The sequence below is a fragment of the Saccopteryx bilineata genome, chromosome 1 (genome assembly GCF_036850765.1).
Source record: "Saccopteryx bilineata isolate mSacBil1 chromosome 1, mSacBil1_pri_phased_curated, whole genome shotgun sequence".
Classification (NCBI taxonomy): domain Eukaryota; kingdom Metazoa; phylum Chordata; class Mammalia; order Chiroptera; family Emballonuridae; genus Saccopteryx; species Saccopteryx bilineata.
In genome coordinates, this window is record NC_089490.1 from 263,988,204 (window position 1) to 264,011,127 (window position 22,924).

General features: G+C 36.6%; 1 protein-coding gene across 2 annotated transcripts in view; it reads left to right on the forward strand.

Moving 5' to 3' along the window:
* Nucleotides 1-22,112, forward strand: part of CENPK (centromere protein K) — a 43,080-nt gene extending 20,968 nt beyond the window's left edge. For both annotated transcript variants that reach the window (XM_066253587.1, XM_066253588.1), the window contains exons 5-11: nt 356-428; nt 6,580-6,626; nt 15,374-15,456; nt 15,554-15,652; nt 16,353-16,479; nt 17,979-18,032; nt 21,349-22,112. In XM_066253587.1, the coding sequence (XP_066109684.1) occupies nt 356-428; nt 6,580-6,626; nt 15,374-15,456; nt 15,554-15,652; nt 16,353-16,479; nt 17,979-18,032; nt 21,349-21,507 (642 nt within the window). In that variant the 3' untranslated portion in view covers nt 21,508-22,112. The remainder of the gene's footprint in view (nt 1-355; nt 429-6,579; nt 6,627-15,373; nt 15,457-15,553; nt 15,653-16,352; nt 16,480-17,978; nt 18,033-21,348) is intronic.
* Nucleotides 22,113-22,924: the final 812 nt, after the last annotated feature.

A 22,924-nucleotide genomic window follows, 5' to 3' on the forward strand; every position in this document is an offset into this window, starting at 1 on the left:
AATGTTGGCAAGAAATAACATCCTGGTTTTTAAAAGAAATGTTAATTTAGAGTATAAACTTAATGTACTGTTCTTAGGTTCTTTTATTTTAGGTTGACTGGTGAAATAGAATTGATCATTTTTTAATACTATATCACTGGTATAACCAGTAATTTATGAGCTTTAATTAGTGTGGTTTAAAGCAAAATTCTGTTTGGAGTGATAATTTTTTATAGCCTAGATGACTAGTATGTAAGCCATTTATATGAAGACCTTATATTAAACTATGAATAATATCTGCATGTTCATCTATGAGTAGCTATGAATATTCTCCAAGAAATGGTTTTGCTTTATTCTCTTGTTCTTTTTTTCCTAGCTGTCATTACTGATTATGCAAGTGAAGTGTTTAACTGCTGAACTCAGTCAATGGCAGAAAGAAACTCCTGAAAGTAAGATTCTTACTTTTAGGTTTATATTTTTATAAACAAAGTAATAGAATATTAATTTAATGGTCACAAGAAGATTTATAAGAGCCTTCGTGAAGTTGCCTAAATTGCATTGATATTAGGAATTCACTCTATTTTTCTTTCTTTATGTATTTTTTTGTGCTTATTTTACTAATATAGAGGGACATATCTCTCACATTATTGCAATCTTGATTATGGGGACATTATCAGCACATTTCATTCTCTTTTATGGTCACTTCACTAGAAACTGTAGATTGTTTCTTAATTAGTAAAACTTACCTATTGGAAAAGTTATTTTAGATGCTTATTTATGTATGGGCTACATAGATTATATGTCGCCTTTTGACTTGTCAGACGAAGACTTTAATTGGGAAATAGAAAATGGCTTAAAAATCTGTAGTTAAAACAACCAACTGGGGAATACATTTTTATTATGAAAGCCTGATTTTTTCTATGCATGTAAGTCTGTATATGGTATTCTGTATGGATTTTACTCTCTTTTTCTATATATACTTCTCTCTTTTTTAAAGATTTTATTTATTAATTTTAGAGAGAGGAGAGAGAGAGAAAGGCGGGCAAGGAGCAGAAGCATCAAGTTGTAGTAGTTGCTTCTTGTATGTGCCTTGATGGCTTTTCAAATTGCTGACCTCAGCATTCCAGGTCAGTGCTTTTCCACTGGACCACCACAGGCCAGGCTGTCTCCCTTCTTTTTTCTGCTGACTCTCTGTCTCCTTTCTTTAAGTCCCCCATTTACCTTCTTAGTCTCCTTTGTAAGATTATCATTCTGTATTACAGTTGTTGGGAGTTTGTTGTCTTCATTCTCTTTCTAGACAATTTCATCTGCATTCTTGGTCATAAGTACTATCATGCTAGTGTCTACTATTGTTCTATACCCTCACTACCACATAGTCTTTTTTATTATTATTATTGATTTTAGTGAGAAAGGGACAGAGAGAGGGTGTGTTAGGAACAGTGATCTATTTCTGTATGTGTCCTGACTGAGGATCAACCTTTATTTCAGGGTGGTTAGAGCTTTGAGGCAATGCTCTAAATCAATCTAGCTATCCAGCCAGGGCCCACCCACATAGTAGACTTTTAATTTTAGTGTTTCTTCTTCTTTCTTCTTTCTTCTTCTTCTTCCTCTTCCTTCTCTTCTTTTCTTCTTCTTCTCTTCCTCTTTTTCTTCTCTTCTTCTCTTCTTTCTTCTTCTTCCTTCTTTCTTCTTTCTTCTTCTTCCTCCACCTCCTCTTCCTCCTCCTCCTCCTCCTCCTCCTCCTTCTGTTTTTTTAGGTGAGAGGAGGGGAGATACTGAAGCAGTCTTCCACATGCACCCCAACTGGAATCCACCCAGCAACTCCATCGTGGGCCAATGCTTGAGTACCAAGCTATTTTTAGCACCTGAGGCTCACATGCTCAGAACAACAGAGCTATCCTCAGCACCTGGAGCCTTGCTTGAACCAATCTAGCCACTGGCAGGAGGCGAAGAGGTAGAGAGGGGAAAGAAGCAGGTATTTGCTTCTCCAGTGTGCCCTGACTAGGAATTGAACCCATGACATCCATATACCAGGCCAACTCTCTGTCCACTGAGGCACTGACCAGGGCCTATTTTAGCACTTCTGAAAGGCATATACATACAATTGTGATTTTTATTTTCATCCAACACATATCTTATTGCTTTCTGAGCATTATATTGAGCATCTCAAAAGCTGCTCACACTCTGCTGTTAAAATGTTGACGTTCTCCAGAGGACCATGCTCAGCTCTTACCATTTATTCTTCTAAATTCTATATGCCAGCATTATATTTTCTGCTCTTGTTTTTAAGTGTTATATCTGTATTAGTGGCTTCTATATTCGTTGCGAGGGCTGCCATCTCAAAGTACCATCAACAGGGTCTTTTAAGTATATATAAGAGAACTTTATATTCTCACAGTTCTGGAGACTAGAAGTCCAAGATCAAGATGTTGTTTTCTTCAGAGGTCTCTCTTTTTGGGTTACCATCTTCGCCCTATGTCTTCACATGGTCACTCATCTGAATCCTAATCTCTGTATATGACCTCATTTTAACTTTTAAAGACCCAGTTCCAAATATAGTCAACTTTTGAGGTATTGGGAGTTAGGACTTCAACATTTAAACTGGATAGGGAGGGGTGCGGTGACACAATTTCCAAAACTATATACCCAAACTAGACTTCTTTGTAATGTCACACTTATATATCTCTCTAGCTTCTAGACATCTTTTTCGTGATATTCTGTAGGTACTGCAGATTCATGAACTGATTTTCATTTTTCTCTGACCATTGATTGGAATCTATTTGATTTGCCATAAATTTGAGTACTTCTAGATTCTTCCCTTTTTATATATTACATACACCAGTCATAAAATATTGAACCTTATTGTCACAGATTACTTTCAGCCTTCATTCATAATCCATTAGTTTATTGTAATAGACTTTTTACTTCTCAATCAAAAATTTGTTTTAGTTGTAAACATTTTCAAATGTAAAGGACAGTTAAAGATCTGGCTTTATTCTTTTGTAAGCATATTACCTAGTTTTCCCAATAGCATTTGTTCAGGAAACTGCCCTTTTCCTCATTCAATTATCTTGGGAACTTTATCAAAAATCATTTGACCATATAGTGAGGATTCATTTCTGAGCACTCTAGTCTGCTCTGTTCTGTTGGAACTTTAGGATGGATTTCTGTATTTCTGTAAAAAATAAATCACTGGGATTTTGATAGGGATTACTTTGAACCTATAGTTTGCTTTGGGTAGTATTGACATCCTGACAATATTAAGTCTTCCATTCCTTGAACACAGAATGTGTTTCTATTTCTTGGTGTCTTTAATTTCTTTTAGCAACATTTTGTACTTTTCAGTGTACAAGTCTTTACCCTCCTAGGTAAATTTATTCCTAAGTATTTCATTCCTTTTTGATGCTATATATTAGGGAATTCTTAATTTTTATTTTTCTTACTATCATCATCCCTGACATATACACTTGGTACTGATAATGCTGAACACACAGGCTGCCCTGTTTCTCAAATACCCACCTTGCTTAGGGTTGCCAGTCCCACAGGCTGCTGCATGGGAAGGATTTTAAAAGTCTTTGTATTCTTAGAATCTGCCATATTGTATCAGTTGAAATGATGCTTAAGTGAATATTGAAATGCTGTTCTTGGCCACACTAAGAGGGAGATTTTATTTATTTGTTTGTTTGCTTGTTTGTTTATTTTTGAAAGTCAAACTGTCTTTATTCTTTTGCTGTTGTATCTGGTATGGGTAGCAGCACTGCCTGGGGAGTTTGGGAGGGGAGGAGAGGGGATCTGTCGGATGGAAATCTTACCTTTGAGCATTGGTTATATCTAGTGCTTATTTTCAGCACAGTTCATGTTAGACTTTCCAGTGGCAAGTCAAGGAGAAGAAGGAAGATGGGCTCAGAGGAAAGGTTCTTTACAAGAGTTCAACAAAGTGGCCAAAAGCTTATTCTTGCATTGCATCATGCATGTGTCTTGGAATCTTTTTTCCTTTAAAACTGACTTAAGTAAACAAACTTTCCAGGTAGGACATAGCTGTCCCCATCTTTCTAGCATCTCTATCTTTGGCTGATATGGTGCTAGACTTTTCTGACAGCCAGTCTCAGCTCTGGTATGGGTCTAACACATGTTCATACCTCAACTGTAAAACAGGGACTTCTAGACAGCCAGAGTCAGGTGCTCCGCTCTCCCCAACAGATGCCTCTCCACCACGCCCCGGCTCCACCAAAATGAAGGAGCCGCACGTCCTGAGTTAAACTCGGCCTGGCCAGGTGCACAGCAAGGGTGTTGGTTGGTGATGGGCTCAGTGCACAGCCCACTTGACCGAGCCACATATGTGCTCAGGCCTGACTTACACTGGCAAAATCTGTTAAGGGTATTTCTAGACATTTCACATGATTGACTCCTCTGAGGAAATAATACATTAAAAATATATATGTACACACACATATTTAATTACTTCTTTAAAGCCACAACTTAAAAAAAATTCTTCGCCACTGGGTAAAATTAAATCTGACAAGAAACACTATGAGTTTTTATTAGTACCATATTGTTTTCTTTGGCTCTATGTCTTAAATTGATAAAATGACCAAAAAGGAAAAAAAGAAGGGAAAAAATTGTACAAAGGCAAATATTTTGTACAGAAATACAGTTTTAAAAGCTCTTTAAGTATACTTCATATTAAGAGTTGACCTATATATCTTTATGTCTACATATTTTTCCTACATTTGGGGTTTTAGAAATGTAAGGTACTGTTTACACAGTATATAATTAAGTTCTTCCTAAGGCTCAACAACCAATGATAATCTTTTTATGACTGGAGCATCCTATACTTTGGAAGATATGATTTGCATAACTGTACAGTTACTTGCTGAAAAATCTATGTGATTCAGTCCATTTGCATACTGAAAATCAGTATTCATACCGGGGGAACATTTTAGTTCCAAAGTCCTTGAGTAATGGCAGATGATAAAGAACATTAGCTGTTGATTGTTTCAGTAACGGTTTTCAGTGCCTTTTTTCAGTCTGGTGAGCATGCAATGCAATCAGAAGGATGTTTCCTTTGCTTTTAAGAACTGTCCAAAAATTTTCTTGTGTTATTACATCGTGGTAAGAGGGAGATTTTAAAACTTGATGCTCCTAGAATCCTTATTGCATTTGTTGCAATGGTTTAGCACATCTTGTGGTGCCTATGATCAATTATGATACAGGGCCCTTGAAATACATGTAGGAAACTCTTGCCTATTAGAAGATCCTCTAAAATAGCAGAGAGCTTAGAAGGTTTTCAGTAACATAACATTTGAGAAATTTTTAAAAGCCCTTTATTAAGAAAAGTAATTTTTTACCTGACCAGGAGATTGCACAATGGATAGAGCATTGAACAGGGACACAGAGGACCCAGGTTTAAAACCCTGAGGTCGCCAGCTTGAGCATGGGTTCATCTGGTTTGAGCACAGCTCACCAGCTTGAGCCCAAGGTCGCTGGCTTGAGCAAGGGGTTGCTCACTCTACTGCAGCCCCTCAGTCCAGGCACATATGAGAAAGCAATCAGTGAACAACTAAGGAAACTAAGGTGCCACAACAAAGAATTGATGCTTCTCGTCTCTCTCCCTTCCTGTCTGTCTGTATCTGTGTGTGTGTGTGTGTGTGTGTGTGTCTCTCTCTCTCTCTCTCTCTCTGACACCAAAAAATAATAATAATTTTTCTAGGTAGAAGTGTTGAACTTTTCTAAGTATTAGGATTTAATTTTGCTATACAAAATTAAAATGAAATATTAGTTTATAATCATCAGACTGGTAAAAATTTTAGACATATATATAAAAAACATTGCTGTTTTTTATTCATTACTCATAGAAATTTGTAGAAAAGAATCTGGTATCCTATTTTAAAATTCAAAATACATATTTTGTGTGTGTGAAATTAGGTTTCCAGAAATCTATCCCAAAGAAATGAAAACATCAATACAGAAAGACATAAATAAAAGAGTGCTTACTACATCAGTTTTTTTTTTTCCAGATAAAAATTCGACACAAAATTAATGCTCAGTTCATAGCAAAATCACTAAATATATTGTTATATTCGCCCTGTGGAATAGTGAACAGCAATTTAAAATTATGAACTAGATTTATACTACATGAATAGAAAGGTCTTCCATGAGTATTTTGTTGAATGAAAATAAGATAAGAATAATGTATATGATGTGTTCCCATTCTTGTATAACCACAATGACAAAATAACCCTTGCCTGTATATCTATAAGTGTATATGTGTGTATAAGTAGGATCATATGACTACAGAAGGAACATGCTAGAGATTAAATTAATTTTGATTTTGAAGGATTGGGAAAACAAAAGAAGGTACTAAAAACAAAATGCATAATATCACATGTGTCTAAAATAATATGTAAGTTGGTTTTAGATATCTATAAAAAGGTATTAAATAAAAATAATTTTATAAACTGCACATATTTAGTAAAAAAATTCTGTAACATTAAATGGAAAGGGAAAGGGGTGTCTGAGAAACCAGTCAAATTCTTGAGTTTTGAGAGTTCACTAAGCATATGTATAACTTTGGTGGTTGTTTGTTTGTTTGTTCTGTAGTTCTTCCACTGAGTGAAGAAGTTCTGGTAACATTAGGAGAAGAAGAGGTAAGTCACTTTAGTGAATTTGTAGTAACCCTAAATAATTTATAACTATAAATATTTTAGATAAGTGTGTGTGGCATAGGAAGCAGGATGAAACCACTTTAAAATCTATGTTTTTAAAATGTTTGTTTTATTGATTTTAGAGAGAGGAAGGGAAAGAGAAATAAGAACATCAATTTGTTGCTCTGTATGCCCTGACCGGGGATCAAACTGGCAACCTCTGCACTTCAGAGTGCTCTAACCAAGTGGCCAGGGCCTTTTTGATTTTAGTCATGTTTTCTTGACCAGAATATTTTATTTTTTGAAACTCTTATTTTTTTTTTTTAATTTTTAGTTTTTCATTATAGTTGACATATAAAATACTGGTTTCAGGTAAACGACTTGGTGATGAGACATATATATAATTTACAAAGTGATCACACCAATGAATAGAAGTGGTGCCATATATTACTTACTGCAATATTATTGACTATTCCCTCTGCCGTATTTACATCCCTCTTGTCAACTATTTGAATAGGCTTTCTGTTTTCTTTCCCCTCTCTTTTCTGTTATGCCTGTTACTCTTATATTGGTGTTTTTGATGGAGTCAGTATTCATAGAGTTGTTTGTTTTTTATACTCAAGTTTCTCTTCTCTGTGTCATTTCTAGATTTCTGTTTTCAATATTACTAATTGTTTCCTTTATCTGGTCAGCTAGTTCATTCTTTTACTGAGTTCTTCATGTGTAGAATTTCTCTTTGATTCTTTATTATTAAAGTTAATCTCTTTGGTAAAGTACTAATTTTGTTCATTGATATAATTTCTGGGATTATTAAACTGCATATCTGTGTTTTCTTGTAACTTGTTGAGCTTTTTCAGAATTGCAGTCTTAAATTCTTTCTCATTTCAATTACATATGTCCTTAAGTTTATTTTCTAGAGATTTTTCATTTTATTTTTGTGATGCCTTTTTATCTTGATTATTAACGGTAGTCGATGGATTCCTTCTCTGTCTAGGTGTCTGTATATGAGTAGCATTTTTCTAGTAGATTGAGAAGAAGTTGTTCTGTTATTTCTAGTAGGTGGCACTGAAGCACAAGCTTTTTAGTCTTTTGCACTGCTCTGACTTCAGGTCTCTGCAGGGTGGTGGCAATGTCCTATGTACTCTGGGAAGGTGGGGATCTCCTCTGTGTTCAGGTTGCCTCACTCTCAGGAGCCCAACACCATGGGGGAATGTGGTGGGTGATGGGGTTCAAATTCCATGACATCCTAGTGCTGTCTCTGCAGCAGATATAGCCAGGATGGGTGGAGGTGGGCTGAGCGGGGGTGGGGGGGGGTTTGGCCATTGTCTTTGTTGCTTGCTTTCCCAGTAATGGTGACTGGAAGACTTTAGCAGCCTCCCCTTTGTGTCTCCTTTGACCATGGATTAGTTGCAGAGTGTGCCTGTCTCTGAGGGGAAAATGTTTCTATAGTACTGGTTCTCAGGTTTGCAGATAATGTGTTCTGCAACCCAGCACTCACTGGTACAGCTTCTTCTGGGGCCCAGGGCTAGCTCTGAAAGGGTGAGGGGAGGCAGCCAGGGGTCTGTCTCTTTGTTTCTCTGTCTAGAATGCCAATTGCCAGGTGACTGTGTCTGTATTTCTGTCCTGTGTCACTGCCCAAGTCACTGGGTTCAGCTGCAGTGCATAGTGACCACTCCTTCAGGAATGCTCACTGTGTCTCTCTATTCCTCCCAGATGAAGGGAGTGCCAATGGCAACCTGATTCCTCCCCCTCTCTAGGTTGAGACCCTCAGTGAACTCTGGACTGTGTGAACCAGGCTGCATTCCTGGCATCATCTATGCTCTTCACCCTTTCTACCTCCCTGGTTTGTTTCTACTTACCCACCCTCAGTTGTTGTTTTTTTAAGTGAGAGGAGGGGAGACAGACTCTCACATGTGCTCCCAGAATTTACCTGGCAGCCCCCATCTGGGGCTGATGCTTGAATCAACCAAGCTATTCTCAGTGCCTGGGGCCAGAATTCAAACCGGTTGAGCCACTGGCTGTGAGAGGGGAAAAGAAAGAGAGGGGGAGAGGGAGAAGGATAGAAGCAGATGGTTACTTCTCATGTGTGCCCTGACTGGGGATTGAACCTGGGGGATGTCCGTACACCAGGCCAATGCTCTATGCACTGAGCCAACCAGCCAGGGCCACCTTCAGTTTTAATGCATGGATATCTTAGATATGTTTGTACATTGAGCAGGGAATCCTTTATTGAATTATAGCTGTTCAGATTGTTGAAACCTCACGGAGAGAGACCAAGGAGACCTCTTATGCCACTATTCCTCTGTCCACAAATCCCACTTCTGATGCCAAGTGTGTCAGAGTTTTCCCCAAGACTACTCTCAGGTTCTGTGATTCACTAGATAGGCTAACAGGATTTAGAACAGCTATTATATGGATGGTTATCTTTTATTATGGTGAGGGAACACAAATTAAAATGAGCACAGAGAAAAGGCACATGGGCTAAGTTTATAGAAGTTCTTTTTCAGTGGATGTGTTTAATTCTCCCAACAACTGTGTGTGACAACATGGGCAAAATGTGCTCAAACAGGGAAGTTTATTTGAGACTGTTGTCCATGGTTTTATCAGGAGTCAGTCACTGCATTCAGGGCCTCTTTGACTTCAGCTACTGAGATGTGAGGCTCTGGAGCAAAAATACATTCACCAAGAATGACGTAGTTAGAATAAACTCTCTAATCACACTTGTACCAACCACCCCAAGGCTCCAGGCACATGCAAACACTCTTTATTTGCAAACTATTCCAAGGTCTCATAGCTTCTTTTCCAGGAGTCCACCAGGGACCCATCATGAAGATAGGCCTTTCTAAGTAATGTGCAGAGTTTGTACAATCTTGGCCTGCTGAGTTAATAACCATTTCCTGAACACTTAACTTCTTTTTATTCTTGTAACTTTTTTTTTTTTTTTTTTGCATTTTTCTGAAGCTGGAAATGGGGAGAGACAGTCAGACAGACTCCCGCATGCGCCCGACCGGGATCCACCCGGCACGCCCACCAGGGGCGAAGCTCTGCCCACCAGGGGGCAATGCTCTGCCCCTCCGGGGCTTTGCTCTGCCGCGACCAGAGCCACTCTAGCGCCTGGGGCAGAGGCCAAGGAGCCATCCCCAGTGCCCGGGCCATCTTTGCTCCAATGGAGCCCCGGCTGCGGAAGGGGAAGGAGAAGGGGGGGTGGAGAAGCAAAAGGGCGCTTCTCCTACGTGCCCTGGCCGGGAATTGAACCCGGGTCCCCCGCATGCCAGGCTGACGCTCTACCGCTGAGCCAACCGGTCAGGGCCTCTTGTAACTGTCTTTTAAAGAACATATGCTCCTAATTTGATTAATTCTACTTTATCAAGTTTTCTTTTAAAGTTTGTACTCCAATATAGGAAATGTTTGTCTAATTTAAGGTTACAAAGATTTTCTTGCATGTTTTCTTTTGGAAATTTTAAAGTAAAACGAAAAGGTTTTTCATTTAGAGCTATGACCCATTTTGAAGTAATTTTTATATATCAATGGAGTTATTGATAAAAGTTTATTTTTTGCATATAGTTACTAATTATTCCAACACAAACTGTTGAAATCTTTCTGTTTTGTATTTCCTTTGCATGTTTACTGAAAATTAGTTGACCATACAGTATATGGTTGGATCTAATTCTAGATTCTACATTTGTTCTCCATTCTGTGTTTTGGATGTTTCTCCTTTTGGTTTGATATTTCTGCCTTAGTCCAATAAATACTGCATTATTTTTTTGTTTGTTTGTTTGGGGTTTTTTTGTATTTTTCTGAAGTTGGAAACGGGAAGGTAGTTAGACTCCCGCATGTGCCCGACCGGGATTCACCCGGCACGCCCACCAGGGGGCGATGCTCTGCCCATCTGGGGCATTGCTCTGTTGCAACCAGAGCCATTCTAGCGCCTGAGGCAGAGGCCACAGAGCCATCCTCAGCGCCCGGGCCAACTTTGCTCCAATGGAGCCTTGACTGCAGGAGGGGAAGAGAGAGACAGAGAGGAAGGAGAGGGGGAGGGGTGGAGAAGCAGATGGGTGCTTCTCCTGTGTGCCCTGGCTGGGAATCTAACCCAGGACTCCTGCACACCAGGCCGACGCTCTACCACTGAGCCAACCGGCCAGGACCTTACATTGTTTTATTTACTGAAGTTTTATAATAAGTCTTGAAATAATTTGAGTTATCTAACTTTGTTGTTCTTTATCAAAATTGTTTTGTATTTTCACATAAATTAAAGTTAACTTGTCATTCTATCCCATAAAAAAGCTTACTGGAATTTTGATTGAGATTACCCTGAATCTATAGTTGAATATGAGGAGAATTGGCATCTTTAACATATTTAAGTCTCAATTCAGATTTATGAGCATTATATGATCTCTACATTGATTTATGTCTTCATTTATTTGGTATTTTAAAAATTTATATCACTAATGTTTTGTACTTCACTGTATCATCACACTGTACCATCACACTGAAAAACAAACAAAATATTGATTATTTCAATGAATTCAGAAAAAATAAGTGACAAAATTTAATTCACAATTTTTTTAAAGACTTCATAAATTGTAATAAGTGTGCAAGTCATCTACATGTGTGTCAAATTCATTACTTTTGTTCTTCATATTTTTGATCCTGTTAAAATAGGATTCTTTTTTAAAATTTCAGTTTGCCATGATTTATTCCTGGTACATGCAAGCAATATTCATCTATTGGTCTTGCACCTAGGAAGCATGATAACCCCCTTACTCTGGTAGCTTTTTTCTAGATTCTGTATGATTTTTTTTTTATAGCTAGTTATGTCATCTGAGATCAGAGACAGTTTTACTTATTCCTTTCCATCTGGATGCTTTTTATATCTTTTTATTGGCTTATTGTGCTGCCCTGATACATTCAGTAATATATATAATATATATTGAATAACAGTGGTGAGAGTAAACATTTTTGCTTTGTCCTGATCTGATTAGCTAGCATTCACTCTTTCCCATTAAGTGTGATATTAGCAGTAAGTTTTTCACTGATGCCCTTACTTATTAAGTTGAAGAAATTATCTTCTGTTAAAATTTATGAACTCCACTTATTTTTTCTGAATTCATTTAGAAGATTGATTTTTTTTTTCTTTTTTGGTTGGTTAATAGTAAATTACATTGATTTTTTTAAAATTATTTTGATTGTATGCTGTACATTCCTAGGATAAATCCCACTTTGCTATAATGTATAAATCATTTGCTAAAATTTTACTAAGATTTTTGCATCCATGTTTATGACAGTTACTGGTCTGTGGTTTTCTTTTTTCTTGACATCTTTGTCAGGCTTAGTTATCAGGGCAATACCAACTTCACAGAAATTGAGAATACCTCTCTTCCAAAGAGTTTATGTAAAATCAGCATTGTTCCTCGAGTGTTTGTTAGAATTTTTAGGTGAAGCCATCTGGGCTGGATTGTTCTTTGTGGGAATTTTTTTTTTAATTTTATTTATTTATTCATTTTAGAGGAGAGAGACAGACAGACAGACAGACAAACAGAAGGGGGGAGGAGCAGGAAGCATCAACTCCCATATGTGCCTTGACCAGGCAAGCCCAGGGTTTTGAACCGGCGACCTCATCATTTCCAGGTCAACGCTTTATCCACTGCGCCAACACAGGTCAGGCTGTGGGAAATTTTTAAATACAAATTCAGTTACTTTACTGCTAGTCAGATTTCCTGTTTTCTCTGAATGAGCTTTGGTAGTTTGTATCTTTAAGAGTTTGTCCATCTCACATTTGTCAGATTTATCAACAGATACTGTTCATAGCATTCCCCCATTGCCATTTTAATGTTTGTAGGTGCCTGACCTGTGGTGGCGCAGTGGATAAAGTGTCGACCTGGAAATGCTGAGGTCGCCGGTTCGAAGTCCTGGGCTTGCCTGGTCAAGGCACATATGGGAGTTGATGCTTCCAGCTCCTCCCCCCTTCTCTCTCTCTGTCTCTCCTCTCTCTCTCTCTCTCTCTCTCTCTCCCCCCCCTCCTCTCTAAAATGAATAAATAAATAAAAATTAAAAAAAAAAAAAGACTTGTTAATGTTTGTAGTAATGTCACCTTTTTCATTCATAAGGTTGGTAATTTGTGTCTTTTTTCTCTTGACTTTGTCAAAATCAGCTTTGGTTTTTAATGCTTTTTCTCTATTTTTGTTTTTCTATTGCATTGATATAAGTTTTTATCACTATTTTAAAATTTTGCTTAATTTTGGTTTTATTTCCCCTTTTTTCTAGTTATGGTAGAAGTTGAGGTCATTAATACGAGAGCTATCTTTTTCTAATACGTGATTTTGAAGATGTAAATTCTCATCTGAGAACTGCTTTGGCTTTATCCTAGAAACTTATTTTTTTATTTTCAGTTTATAATAATTTTTCTGTTGATTACTTCTTGACCCATAGATTATATAGAAGTCTGTTTTTAGTATCTAAATACTTTCAGGTTTTTTCAGGTTCCTTTCTAATACTGATTTTTAATTCCATTGTTAGATCATATTTAATGTAATATCAGTATGGTAGTTTTTTTTTTTCAATATTTTAAATTTTTTATTGCATTAATGTAATATTTTCTTTTTTTATTATAATTTTATTTTTTTAATGGGGTGACATCAATAAATCAGGATACATATATTCAAAGATAACAAATCCAGATTATCTTGTCGTTCAATTATGTTGCATACCCACCACCCAAAGTCAGATTGTCCTCTGTCACCTTCTATCTTGTTTTCTTTGTGCCCCTCCCCACCCCCTATCCCTCTCCCATTCCCCCCTCCCCCCCGTAACCACCACACTCTTATCAATGTCTCTTAGTTTCACTATTATGTCCCACCTACGTATGGAATAATACAGTTCCTGTTTTTTTCTGATTTACTTATTTCGCTTCGTATCATGTTATCAAGATCCCACCATTTTGCTGTAAATGTTCCAATGTCATCATTTCTTATGGCTGAGTAGTATTCCATAGTGTATATGTGCCACATCTTCTTTATCTAGTCATCTATTGATGGGCTTTTTGGTTGTTTCCATGTCCTGGCCACTGTGAACAATGCTGCAATAATCATGGGGCTGCATGTGTCTTTACGTATCAATGTTTCTGAGTTTTGGGGATATATACCCAGTAGAGGGATTGCTGGGTCATAAGGTAGTTCTATTTTCAGTTTTTTGAGGAACCACCACAGTATGGTAGTTTTGAAATGTACGTGCTTGAGTTTTCTTTCCTATTCGTCCTACCTTTGCTTTCCTTCCTACTTTCTTGGATTAATTGTGTATATTAAAAAATAAACCCATTTTATTTATACTATTGGCTTATTAGTTACATTTCTTCACTTTTTGTGTTTGATTGCTCTAGGTTTCTATATACATTTCTATATTGTCACTGAGTTAGGTTTAGAAAAACTAATGGTAACCCTTGACATCAGGAGAATTAAACACTAGCTAGTGTGTTTTAGAAACAAAGGGATATTAGAAAAGGTCCAGAATTTGGTGTACTTTCCTGTTGCCACACTGTCCTGTTTGAATTTCTGAGGTACCTCAAGCATATCCTGCCTCAGGGCCTTTGTTCTTAAAATTCTCTGTCTCTGGAACATTCTTTTGCTGCATAGTGATGTGGCTTACCTCTCATCTTCTTCATCTGCTGTTAACATGATCAGAGAGGTCTTTCCATATCGTATAACCTAGCATACCTGTTTCTCCTTTCTGTGTTCTTAGTCTGACTTGCTTGTTTTTCATGGAATTTACCACTCACTGGAATGATTTATTTATTTTTTTGTCTGGATTCCCCTTTGTTCTGTTCAACTTTCCATCCCTGGCTCCATCAGTCAATAACTGATCTAAAATATGTGTTGAGGCCTGAACTGAGTTGGCACAGTGGATAGAGCATTAACCTGGAATACTGAGGTTTCGGGTTCGAAACATGGGGCTTGCCCCGTAAGGACACATGAGAAGCAATCAATGAACAATTAAAGTGGAACAACTATGATCTGATGCTTCTTGGTCCCTCTCCCTCTCTAAAATAAATAAATATTTTTTAAAATGTGTTGAATAAGTGATATTCATTTGTGTCTGTTTATGCATAGTCTCCTTAGGAAAGAGACTTAATTTACCTGATTGCTAAAAACTCACCATTAAATTGCCTTTCAATATAAAACTAAAATGTACTGTTCAGCCTGACCAGGCGGTTGCGCAGTGGATAGAACGTTGGACTGGGATGCCAAGGACCTATGTTCAAGACCCCTAGGTTGCCAGCTTGAGCACGGGCTCATCTGGTTTGAGCAAAAAGCTCACCAGCTTGGACCCAAGGTTGCTGGCTCCAGCAAGGGGTTACTCGGTCTGCTGAAGGCCTGTGGTCAAGGCACATATGAGAAAGCAATCAATGAACAATTAAGGTGTCGCAATGTGCAATGAAAAACTAATGATTGATGCTTCTCATCTCTCTGTTCCTGTCTGTCCCTGTCTGTTCCTCTCTCTGACTCTCTCTGTCTCTGTATCTAAAAAAAAAAAAATGTACTGTTCAAAACCCCATCTTATGTTTTTAAATTTAACAATAGAATGTTGTAGAGGACTGTGCACTTGCTATATATTTCTGTTTCAAAACTTTCTGCTCAGTTATTTTACTATTGATTTCTGAATATAAATGTTAGAATTATACATAAATTTTACTATCATTTAGAAATGTAACTATTTATAGGATAAAAGACTAAACAATATGAATTATTTTGCTTTAGTTCCGAAAATTGAGACATGATCTGGAATTGGTACTATCTACTATTCAGTCGAGGAATGAAAAATTAAAGGAAGATTTGGAAAGGTATATTTATATTATAATTACTATTAGTGATTGATATGTTTAATTGGCATTAATATTTTATTTGGCTACTGTTTGTTTTATTTTTCTATGTTGAAAGGGAGCAACGGTGGTTGGATGAACAGCAACAGCTATTCAAGTCTCTTACTGTACTACACAATAAATTGAAACATCAGACTGTGACAGTTTCTGAATCAAGGTATTATTTTTTGTTTTAGGTTTCTAAACTAGGAGAAAGTTTTTTTTTTTCTTTTTGACAGACACAGAGAGAGGGACAGATAGGGACAGGCAGACAGGAAGGGAGAGATATCAAGCATCAATTCTTCATTGCAGCTTCTTAGTCTCCTTAGTTGTTCATTGATTGCTTTCTCATATGTACGTTGATCTGGGGGCTACAGCAAAGTGAGTGACCCCTTGCTCAAGCCAGCAACCATGGGCTCCAAGCCCTTTGGGCTCAAGCTAGAGACCATGGGGTTATGTCTATGACCCCATGCTCAAGCCAGCGACCCTGTACTCAAGCTGGTGAGTCCTTGCTCAAGCCGATGAGCCTGCACTCAAGCCAGCGACCTCGGGGTTTTAAACCTGGGTCCTCTGAGTCCCAGTGTGACGCTCTATCTACTGCACTACCACCTGGTCAGGCATCTTTTCATTTTTTAATGATATATATTAAAAAAGGAAAATTTTCCTTGAAAATTGTGAGTTTTGTTCTAACTTTTACCATCTGTTACATGATTTTTTGTGAATGACTTCTTATGTGTTAAATAGAGAATATTTCATAAAACTAGTTGTATTTGGTTTGAGCAAATGAAATTTGAACAGTTCTCAATTAACCTTGAGTAACCAGTTATATACACTTATGTATTTTATCACTGAAATATTTCTTTTTTGAAATCTCTTAGAATCATTAATGAGCTGAAAACTAAACTACAGGATACAAAAGAATATAAGGAGAAAATATTGACTAGCTTCACTGAGTTTCTAAAAAACCACTTTCCTCTGCCTGATGGAGAGGTTAAAAAGAAAAAGGTAAGTTTTAAAGAAGACCTTCATGTACATATATGGAACTGTTTCAGATAGGATCAAGTATCAATTTTATGATTAATTTTTGTATGTTTATTATACATTACAAAGATACACACACCTAGTTACATGTAGAGAAATAATACCTCATCGCATTAAATACTTTGTTCAAAAATTAGAATCAAATTCTTCCCCTTCCTTTTTGTTACTGTCAGTAGACTTTACATTTGTTATGGACTATGTCTCCCATTCTACTCCATTGTTTTTTCAACTCCTAGTTTATTTCTAAATTGTTGACAGCCTTCTGTTAACCATTTCATTACATTCATGATTCTTTACCTATTAAGTGATAATAATGCTACAGTAACTCACTTATTTTCTGATCCCAGGCTTCCTTTTTTCAACTTCTAAGAAACCTGTTATTTCTCTCTAACAGAACCAGAGGCTTAAGGCATTCTGAAAATGAAGCATTGATTACCATAAGTCATCATGGGTTTATTAAGTCATGTTTGATAAGCTTACTTTTTTTAATAAAATATGTAAACTGTTGATACATGTCACAAAGTGATAGGTTACTTTCTCTCTCTGTCCAGCAATACTAGATGTAATACAGGATCTATTGTGAGCTCAAACCATTACAGAATTCTGCAGTCTAGGTGGGCCTAAACAAAAGAAATTTATTTTCTCACAGTTCTGGAGTCTAGAAGTCCAAGATCAGTGCTATTGGGGCTGGTTTCTGTTGAGGCCTTTCTTCTGGCTGTGGACTAGCTGTCTTTGTGTTGAGCCCTCAGAAATGAGGGCCTTTTCACTGTGTGAGCGTGGAGAGAGAGAACTCTGGTGCCTCCCCCTGTTCTTATTATAAGGACACCAGTCCAATTGGATTAGGACCCCCCTTTGATGACTACATTTAACCTTTTTTTTTTTTTTTTTTTTTTCCCCTGAAGCTGGAAACGGGGAGGCAGTCAGACAGACTCCCGCATGCGCCCGACCGGGATCCACCCGGCACGCCCACCAGGGAGCAATGCTCTGCCCATCCAGGGCGTCGCTCCATTGTGACCAGAGCCAGTCTAGCGACCGAGGCACAGGCCATGGAGCCATCCCCAGCGCCCGGGCCATCTTTGCTCCAATGGAGCCTTGGCTGTGGGAGGGGAAGAGAGAGACAGAGAGGAAGGAGAGGGGGAGGGGTGGAGAAGCAGATGGGCGCCTCTCCTGTGTGCTTTGGCAGGGAATCGAACCCGGGACTTCCGCACGCCAGGCCGACGCTCTACCACTGAGCCAACCGGCCAGGGCAACCTTAACTTTTCAAAGGCTCTGTCTTTGAATGTGTAGTTGCAATGGTGAGGACTTCAGTTTTGGAGGGTCCATAACACCAGACTTTATAATTCAAAAATGTTTACAGAGAAGAAAGAAGCAACCAAAATCCCTTTATCAGATCATTAACATTAGGTTAATGTCACTGATAGAATGGAAATGTTAATTCTTTATTATTTATATTTCTCTCAAAGAAAAATACTCAACAATCAACTACACAGCTGATAACACTGCATGAAATGTTAGAGGTAAGTGTTTTATGAAATATCTTAATTTTATATAATTAGATATATATTAGAAATATCTTATTAGATGTAATTAGAAATATCTTAATTTATCTTTAGTATAAAATTAGTTTTTTTCTATATAGTACTAGAAAGAATATTGTCATTTTTTTAAAAAGAACATGAAATTAGAATCTAACTCTTAATCATATGCCCAAGATTCTTACTTTCAGAAAATTTTTATGATGTTATTTTGTGTTTACACAGTGACAACCCATATATGCTGCTACATTGATGGTATCTTTACTTGGCAAGTGCCTTCTATGGAAAGTACATTAGTGAGTTTAAGGATTCTTTCAACAAAGTGGCAGAATCCACGCATATTTTTTTAAAAATAACATTAGCCTCTTTTTTTCTTAATGTGAGGACTGAGTATTTCCAAACAATTATATACACAAATGATTTTGAACTTTAGCCAATGATCAATCTGGGTATTTCAATCATTGCAAATCAGGCAAAGAGAGGTTAAATAGTATTTGAAAAGGAAAATGTTTAATAATTAGTATGGAGGGGTTTTTTGTTTTTTTTTTACAAGGTCAGAGAGAGTCAGAGAGAGGGATAGATAGGGACAGACAGACAGGAAGGGGGAGAGAGGAGAAGCATCAATCATCAGTTTTTCATTTTGACACCTCAGTTGTTCATTGGTTGCTTTCTCATATGTGCCTTGACCATGGGCCTTCAGCAGACCGAGTAACCCCTTGATCAAGCCAGCGACCTTGGGTCCAAGCTGGTGAGCTTTTTGCTCAAACTAGATAAGGCCGTGCTCAAGCTGGCGACCTTAGGGTTTCGAACCTGGGTCCTCCGCATCCCAGTCTAATGTTCTATCCACTGTGCCACTGCCTGGTCAGGCGGCATGTGTTTTTAAATTCATTGGCAAGCTTATGAGAAAAAGCGATACTATTAAACTTGTTTTATTATAATTTTATGAAGTGGATGCTGAAGTCTCTACTTTTATCCAGCTAAGTAGTTTTGGTGCCTCAATGTATCTTAACATAGACTATTATTCCTTTGAAAGCAAAATACAAACATTGATTACGTTTGTGATTTACGTTTGTAATTAGAATCTTTTATTTTAATATTTTTAATTATTCCAGTTTATACCGAAATTAAGAAATCACTGTTTCTCATGGATGACTTAACCTTTTTTTTTTCCAAACAGAAGTTGTCATATGCATGGCAAATATTGACAATGTTTAATAGGGAAATACATATGTAATTTTTCAGTAGTATACTGTGAGATCCCATTTAAAATTTAGAATTACGAATCATTTTTTTTATCTCTAGCTAATATAATCAATGATAAAAGTAACCAGTATACAAACTGCAATTTAGTGAAAAATTAATATACGTGTTTATTTTAAGTTGAAATTTTAGCCTTTAATTACTTCTGGGTCTACTAGAATTAGAAATGAAAAGTAAGAAAGATTTTAAATTATATTTTAAAATAAGCAATTGTTTTATAGTAGGAATCATTAAATTCCTTTAGCATCATACCTAAAAAAAGTGAAACCAAAACATCTTTTTCCTCAGGATATGTACTTGAAATAACTAAAGTTAATGATAGATGAAAAAAAGTTGTGTGGTTTTTTTAATGAAGTCTTTATCAGATCGAAAATGGTAAAAAAATTTTAGTTATACCTTGCATTTTGACAATTCTAAGGGTTTATTCTGAACAAATATAAATGTGAATGTAAAAATTTAAACTTAAGCCTGACCAGGTAGTGGCGCAGTAGATGGAGCATTGGACTGGGATGTGGACGATCCAGGTTCTTGACCCGAGGTCGCCAGCTTGAGCACGGGCTCATCTGGTTTGAGCAAAGCTCACCAGCTTGGACCCAAGGTCGCTGGGTTGAGCAAGGGGTCACTCGGTTTGCTGTAGCCCCCTGGTCAAGGCACATACGTGAAAGCAATCAATGAACAACTAAGGTGTCGTAAGGAAAAACTAATGATTGATGCTTCTCATCTCTCTCTGTTCCTGTCTGTCTATCCCTCTCTCTGACCGTCTCTCTTGTCTCTGTAAAAAAAAAAATATTAAACTTAAAAATTTTTTTGATTGAATTTATTGGGGTGACATTGGTTAATAAAATTATACATGTTTCATTTATACAATTCTATAATACATTATCTGTATATTATGTTGTGTGTTCATCACCCCAATATAGATGACAATTTTGTTTCAGTAATTGTGGTAACTGATATGAAATGTGACTGAGATGAGAGCTTCATTGTTTTGCTTTGTTACTATGACACTTAATATTTGTATAAATTATGCCTTTTCCACATTCCTTTAAAATAATATCTTTTCATTAAAGCTTTGGCCTGGTGATTCAGAGATACAGAGTCTGTAATAATCCTGTTCTTCTTGAATCTATTAACCTTTCTGAATTCTGGTTTTATAATTTATGAAGATACTGTTAGCTGAGGATGCAGAGTAAAATTTAATATACATTTAGCATTTTTCCGTATGTTTCATACAACAGTGTTCAAAGAATTTCAGCTATCCAATTTTTGAAAAACTTTCCTAAAGCCAACGTGCCTGGGAAAGACGATGGTTCTCAGTGTACATTAGCAGTCTTTCCCGAGCCTGTTCAACCATACAGCCCCATCTTTCAAGGCTGAGAACATACTTAGGAGGACCAATTTGCAATTTGATGGAATGCAACTTGGGAAATGTTAACCTATATTATTTATTACAAAAACTCAAAACTTCTGTTTTTGCTTGTAACCCCTTAACATCCTTAGTGAATAAATCAAAGATATTCAAGATGAAGTTGAAGGAAGTGATGATGATAGAATTGTTTTGAAGATTTATCGGAAGAATAGGTGTTTTGGGATGGGGGGCCCAGGGTTGGTGATTTCTATTTCCTTCAAATATTAAGACATGCATGGTTTTGAGCTTTATGCCTATTTTGTTGAGTATTACTGGTTTCAATTCAAAAATAAAAACTTTTTAAGAAATGATTGTAACCAAACTTCTAAAAGCTAAAGAAATTGTTAACACCAAGAGAAGTGGGAGAATTTTAAATTCCTTTTAATTAGTTTTTAGGAAATATTTCTAATGTTAATATGTAGAGATTCATTTTAAAGCTTTTTCTATTCATTTATATCTGTAGTCTTTTAATAAAGAAAATCACTTAAGTTAATACATAGAAATTATGATATAATTATTCAAAGAAAAAAACATTCATTTTTTTGGTAAAAAGTATATTTAAATAATTTTTAAAGTTGTATCAATTTTTACCAAGTAGGATATATTTTAAATGATTTTTTTTCCCCCTAGATTCTTATAAATAGATTATTTGATGTTCCACATGATCCTTATGTGAAAATTAGTGATTCTTTTTGGCCGCCTTATATTGAGCTGCTCCTGCGTAATGGAATTGCCTTGAGACATCCAGAAGATCCAACCCAAATAAGATTAGAGGCTTTCCATCAGTAAAAGGATGGTCTCTTTGTCACACCGTACTTAAAGACTCTTGTCATTCAAGGATAATAGAAACACTTAGTATTACTTGGAAAAAGAACATTATTTACAAAGCAAAACACATAGTTTATATTCCTTTTATCCTTAAAATGACATATGCTGCCTTCTGTTATTTGTTTAAAAATGGTCCTTTCACACTCATGTCAGTGCTTTTGGTGGTTTAAACTGGATGGACAAGGATGCAAGTAAAAATATTCTAGACTTACTATTATAAAACATTTAGTATTTTTTGCTTTTGTTAATTTATGATATTGCTAATGTCACGTTTTTTCCATTTATGACAGCTTTTTAATGCATTTTGAGTTCTATTAGCTACTTACCTTCTTTAAATTTAGGAATTATAATGGAAAGGCCATTTAATATGCAGATGGATTTTGAATTGACTTAGTATCTGATATAGAGGGAAGCATAATTTAAAAGTATTTAGTAAATCTGTTTCATCTATACTGCCTTATTTCTAGATTTGGTAAAAATTGAAATATATTAAAACAAATTGATAAAAGTAGTAGAAAACATATTAAAAATGTGTATCCTATATCAAGTGATATATATTAAACCACTCTTTATTCTGTTAAGTATTACTAACAAAATTGTGTTTGTAAAATTTTGCTAATGTTTGTGACTTTTCTGTAAATAAAATTCTCTTATCTAAAAATATCTAGCTTTTTTTTGGTGATGTGGTATGCCTTTTTTTTTAACTAAATAGACTTTTTGCTAGGTAGATAAATGAAGATAATATAGGGCTCATTCAGGATTATATATAAACTAAACTACTAGCAAACCAAACATATTTGGTATTGTTATTGGACTAAACGGGGTTCATTTGCTTGTGCGCATCAAAGCCCAATAAGGTATGAACAGAAGCTTGTTCACAGGTGAGCTAGTGCTCAAAAGACCTGGCTAATAGGTGCCTTCCAGAGGAGGGGGAAAATCATTCATCATCGTGACTACGGGAGTTAGGGTCATGGTCTTTACTGATGAGTCAGTGCTAGGGTAGCGGTTAGGTTAGTTGATGGGTGCATCTGGTCACGATGTCAGAAATGACATTGCTTCATCTGATTTTGCCACTTCTCTGGGTCTGGAGCGGAAACAGCTGAGACTTAGATATTATCTCTAGTTTGAGGAAACTGTCTCTGTGGTCAACAGACCAGAGGCTTTGTTCCTATAATTGTTAGATACTGAGAACTTCATTGTCCCCAGGGCTGAATGATTAAGGAAGTGTACGTGCAAGGGAGAAGGAGGCAGGTGAGTCACAGTGCTGGATGAGGCCCGTGTGAATCAAAAAAGAGGAGAAAAGGTCATATTGAAGAAATGAAGTTTCTATGCAGTTACAGGTCCCCCCTTTCTATTGATGATTCCTCAGTCTTAAGGA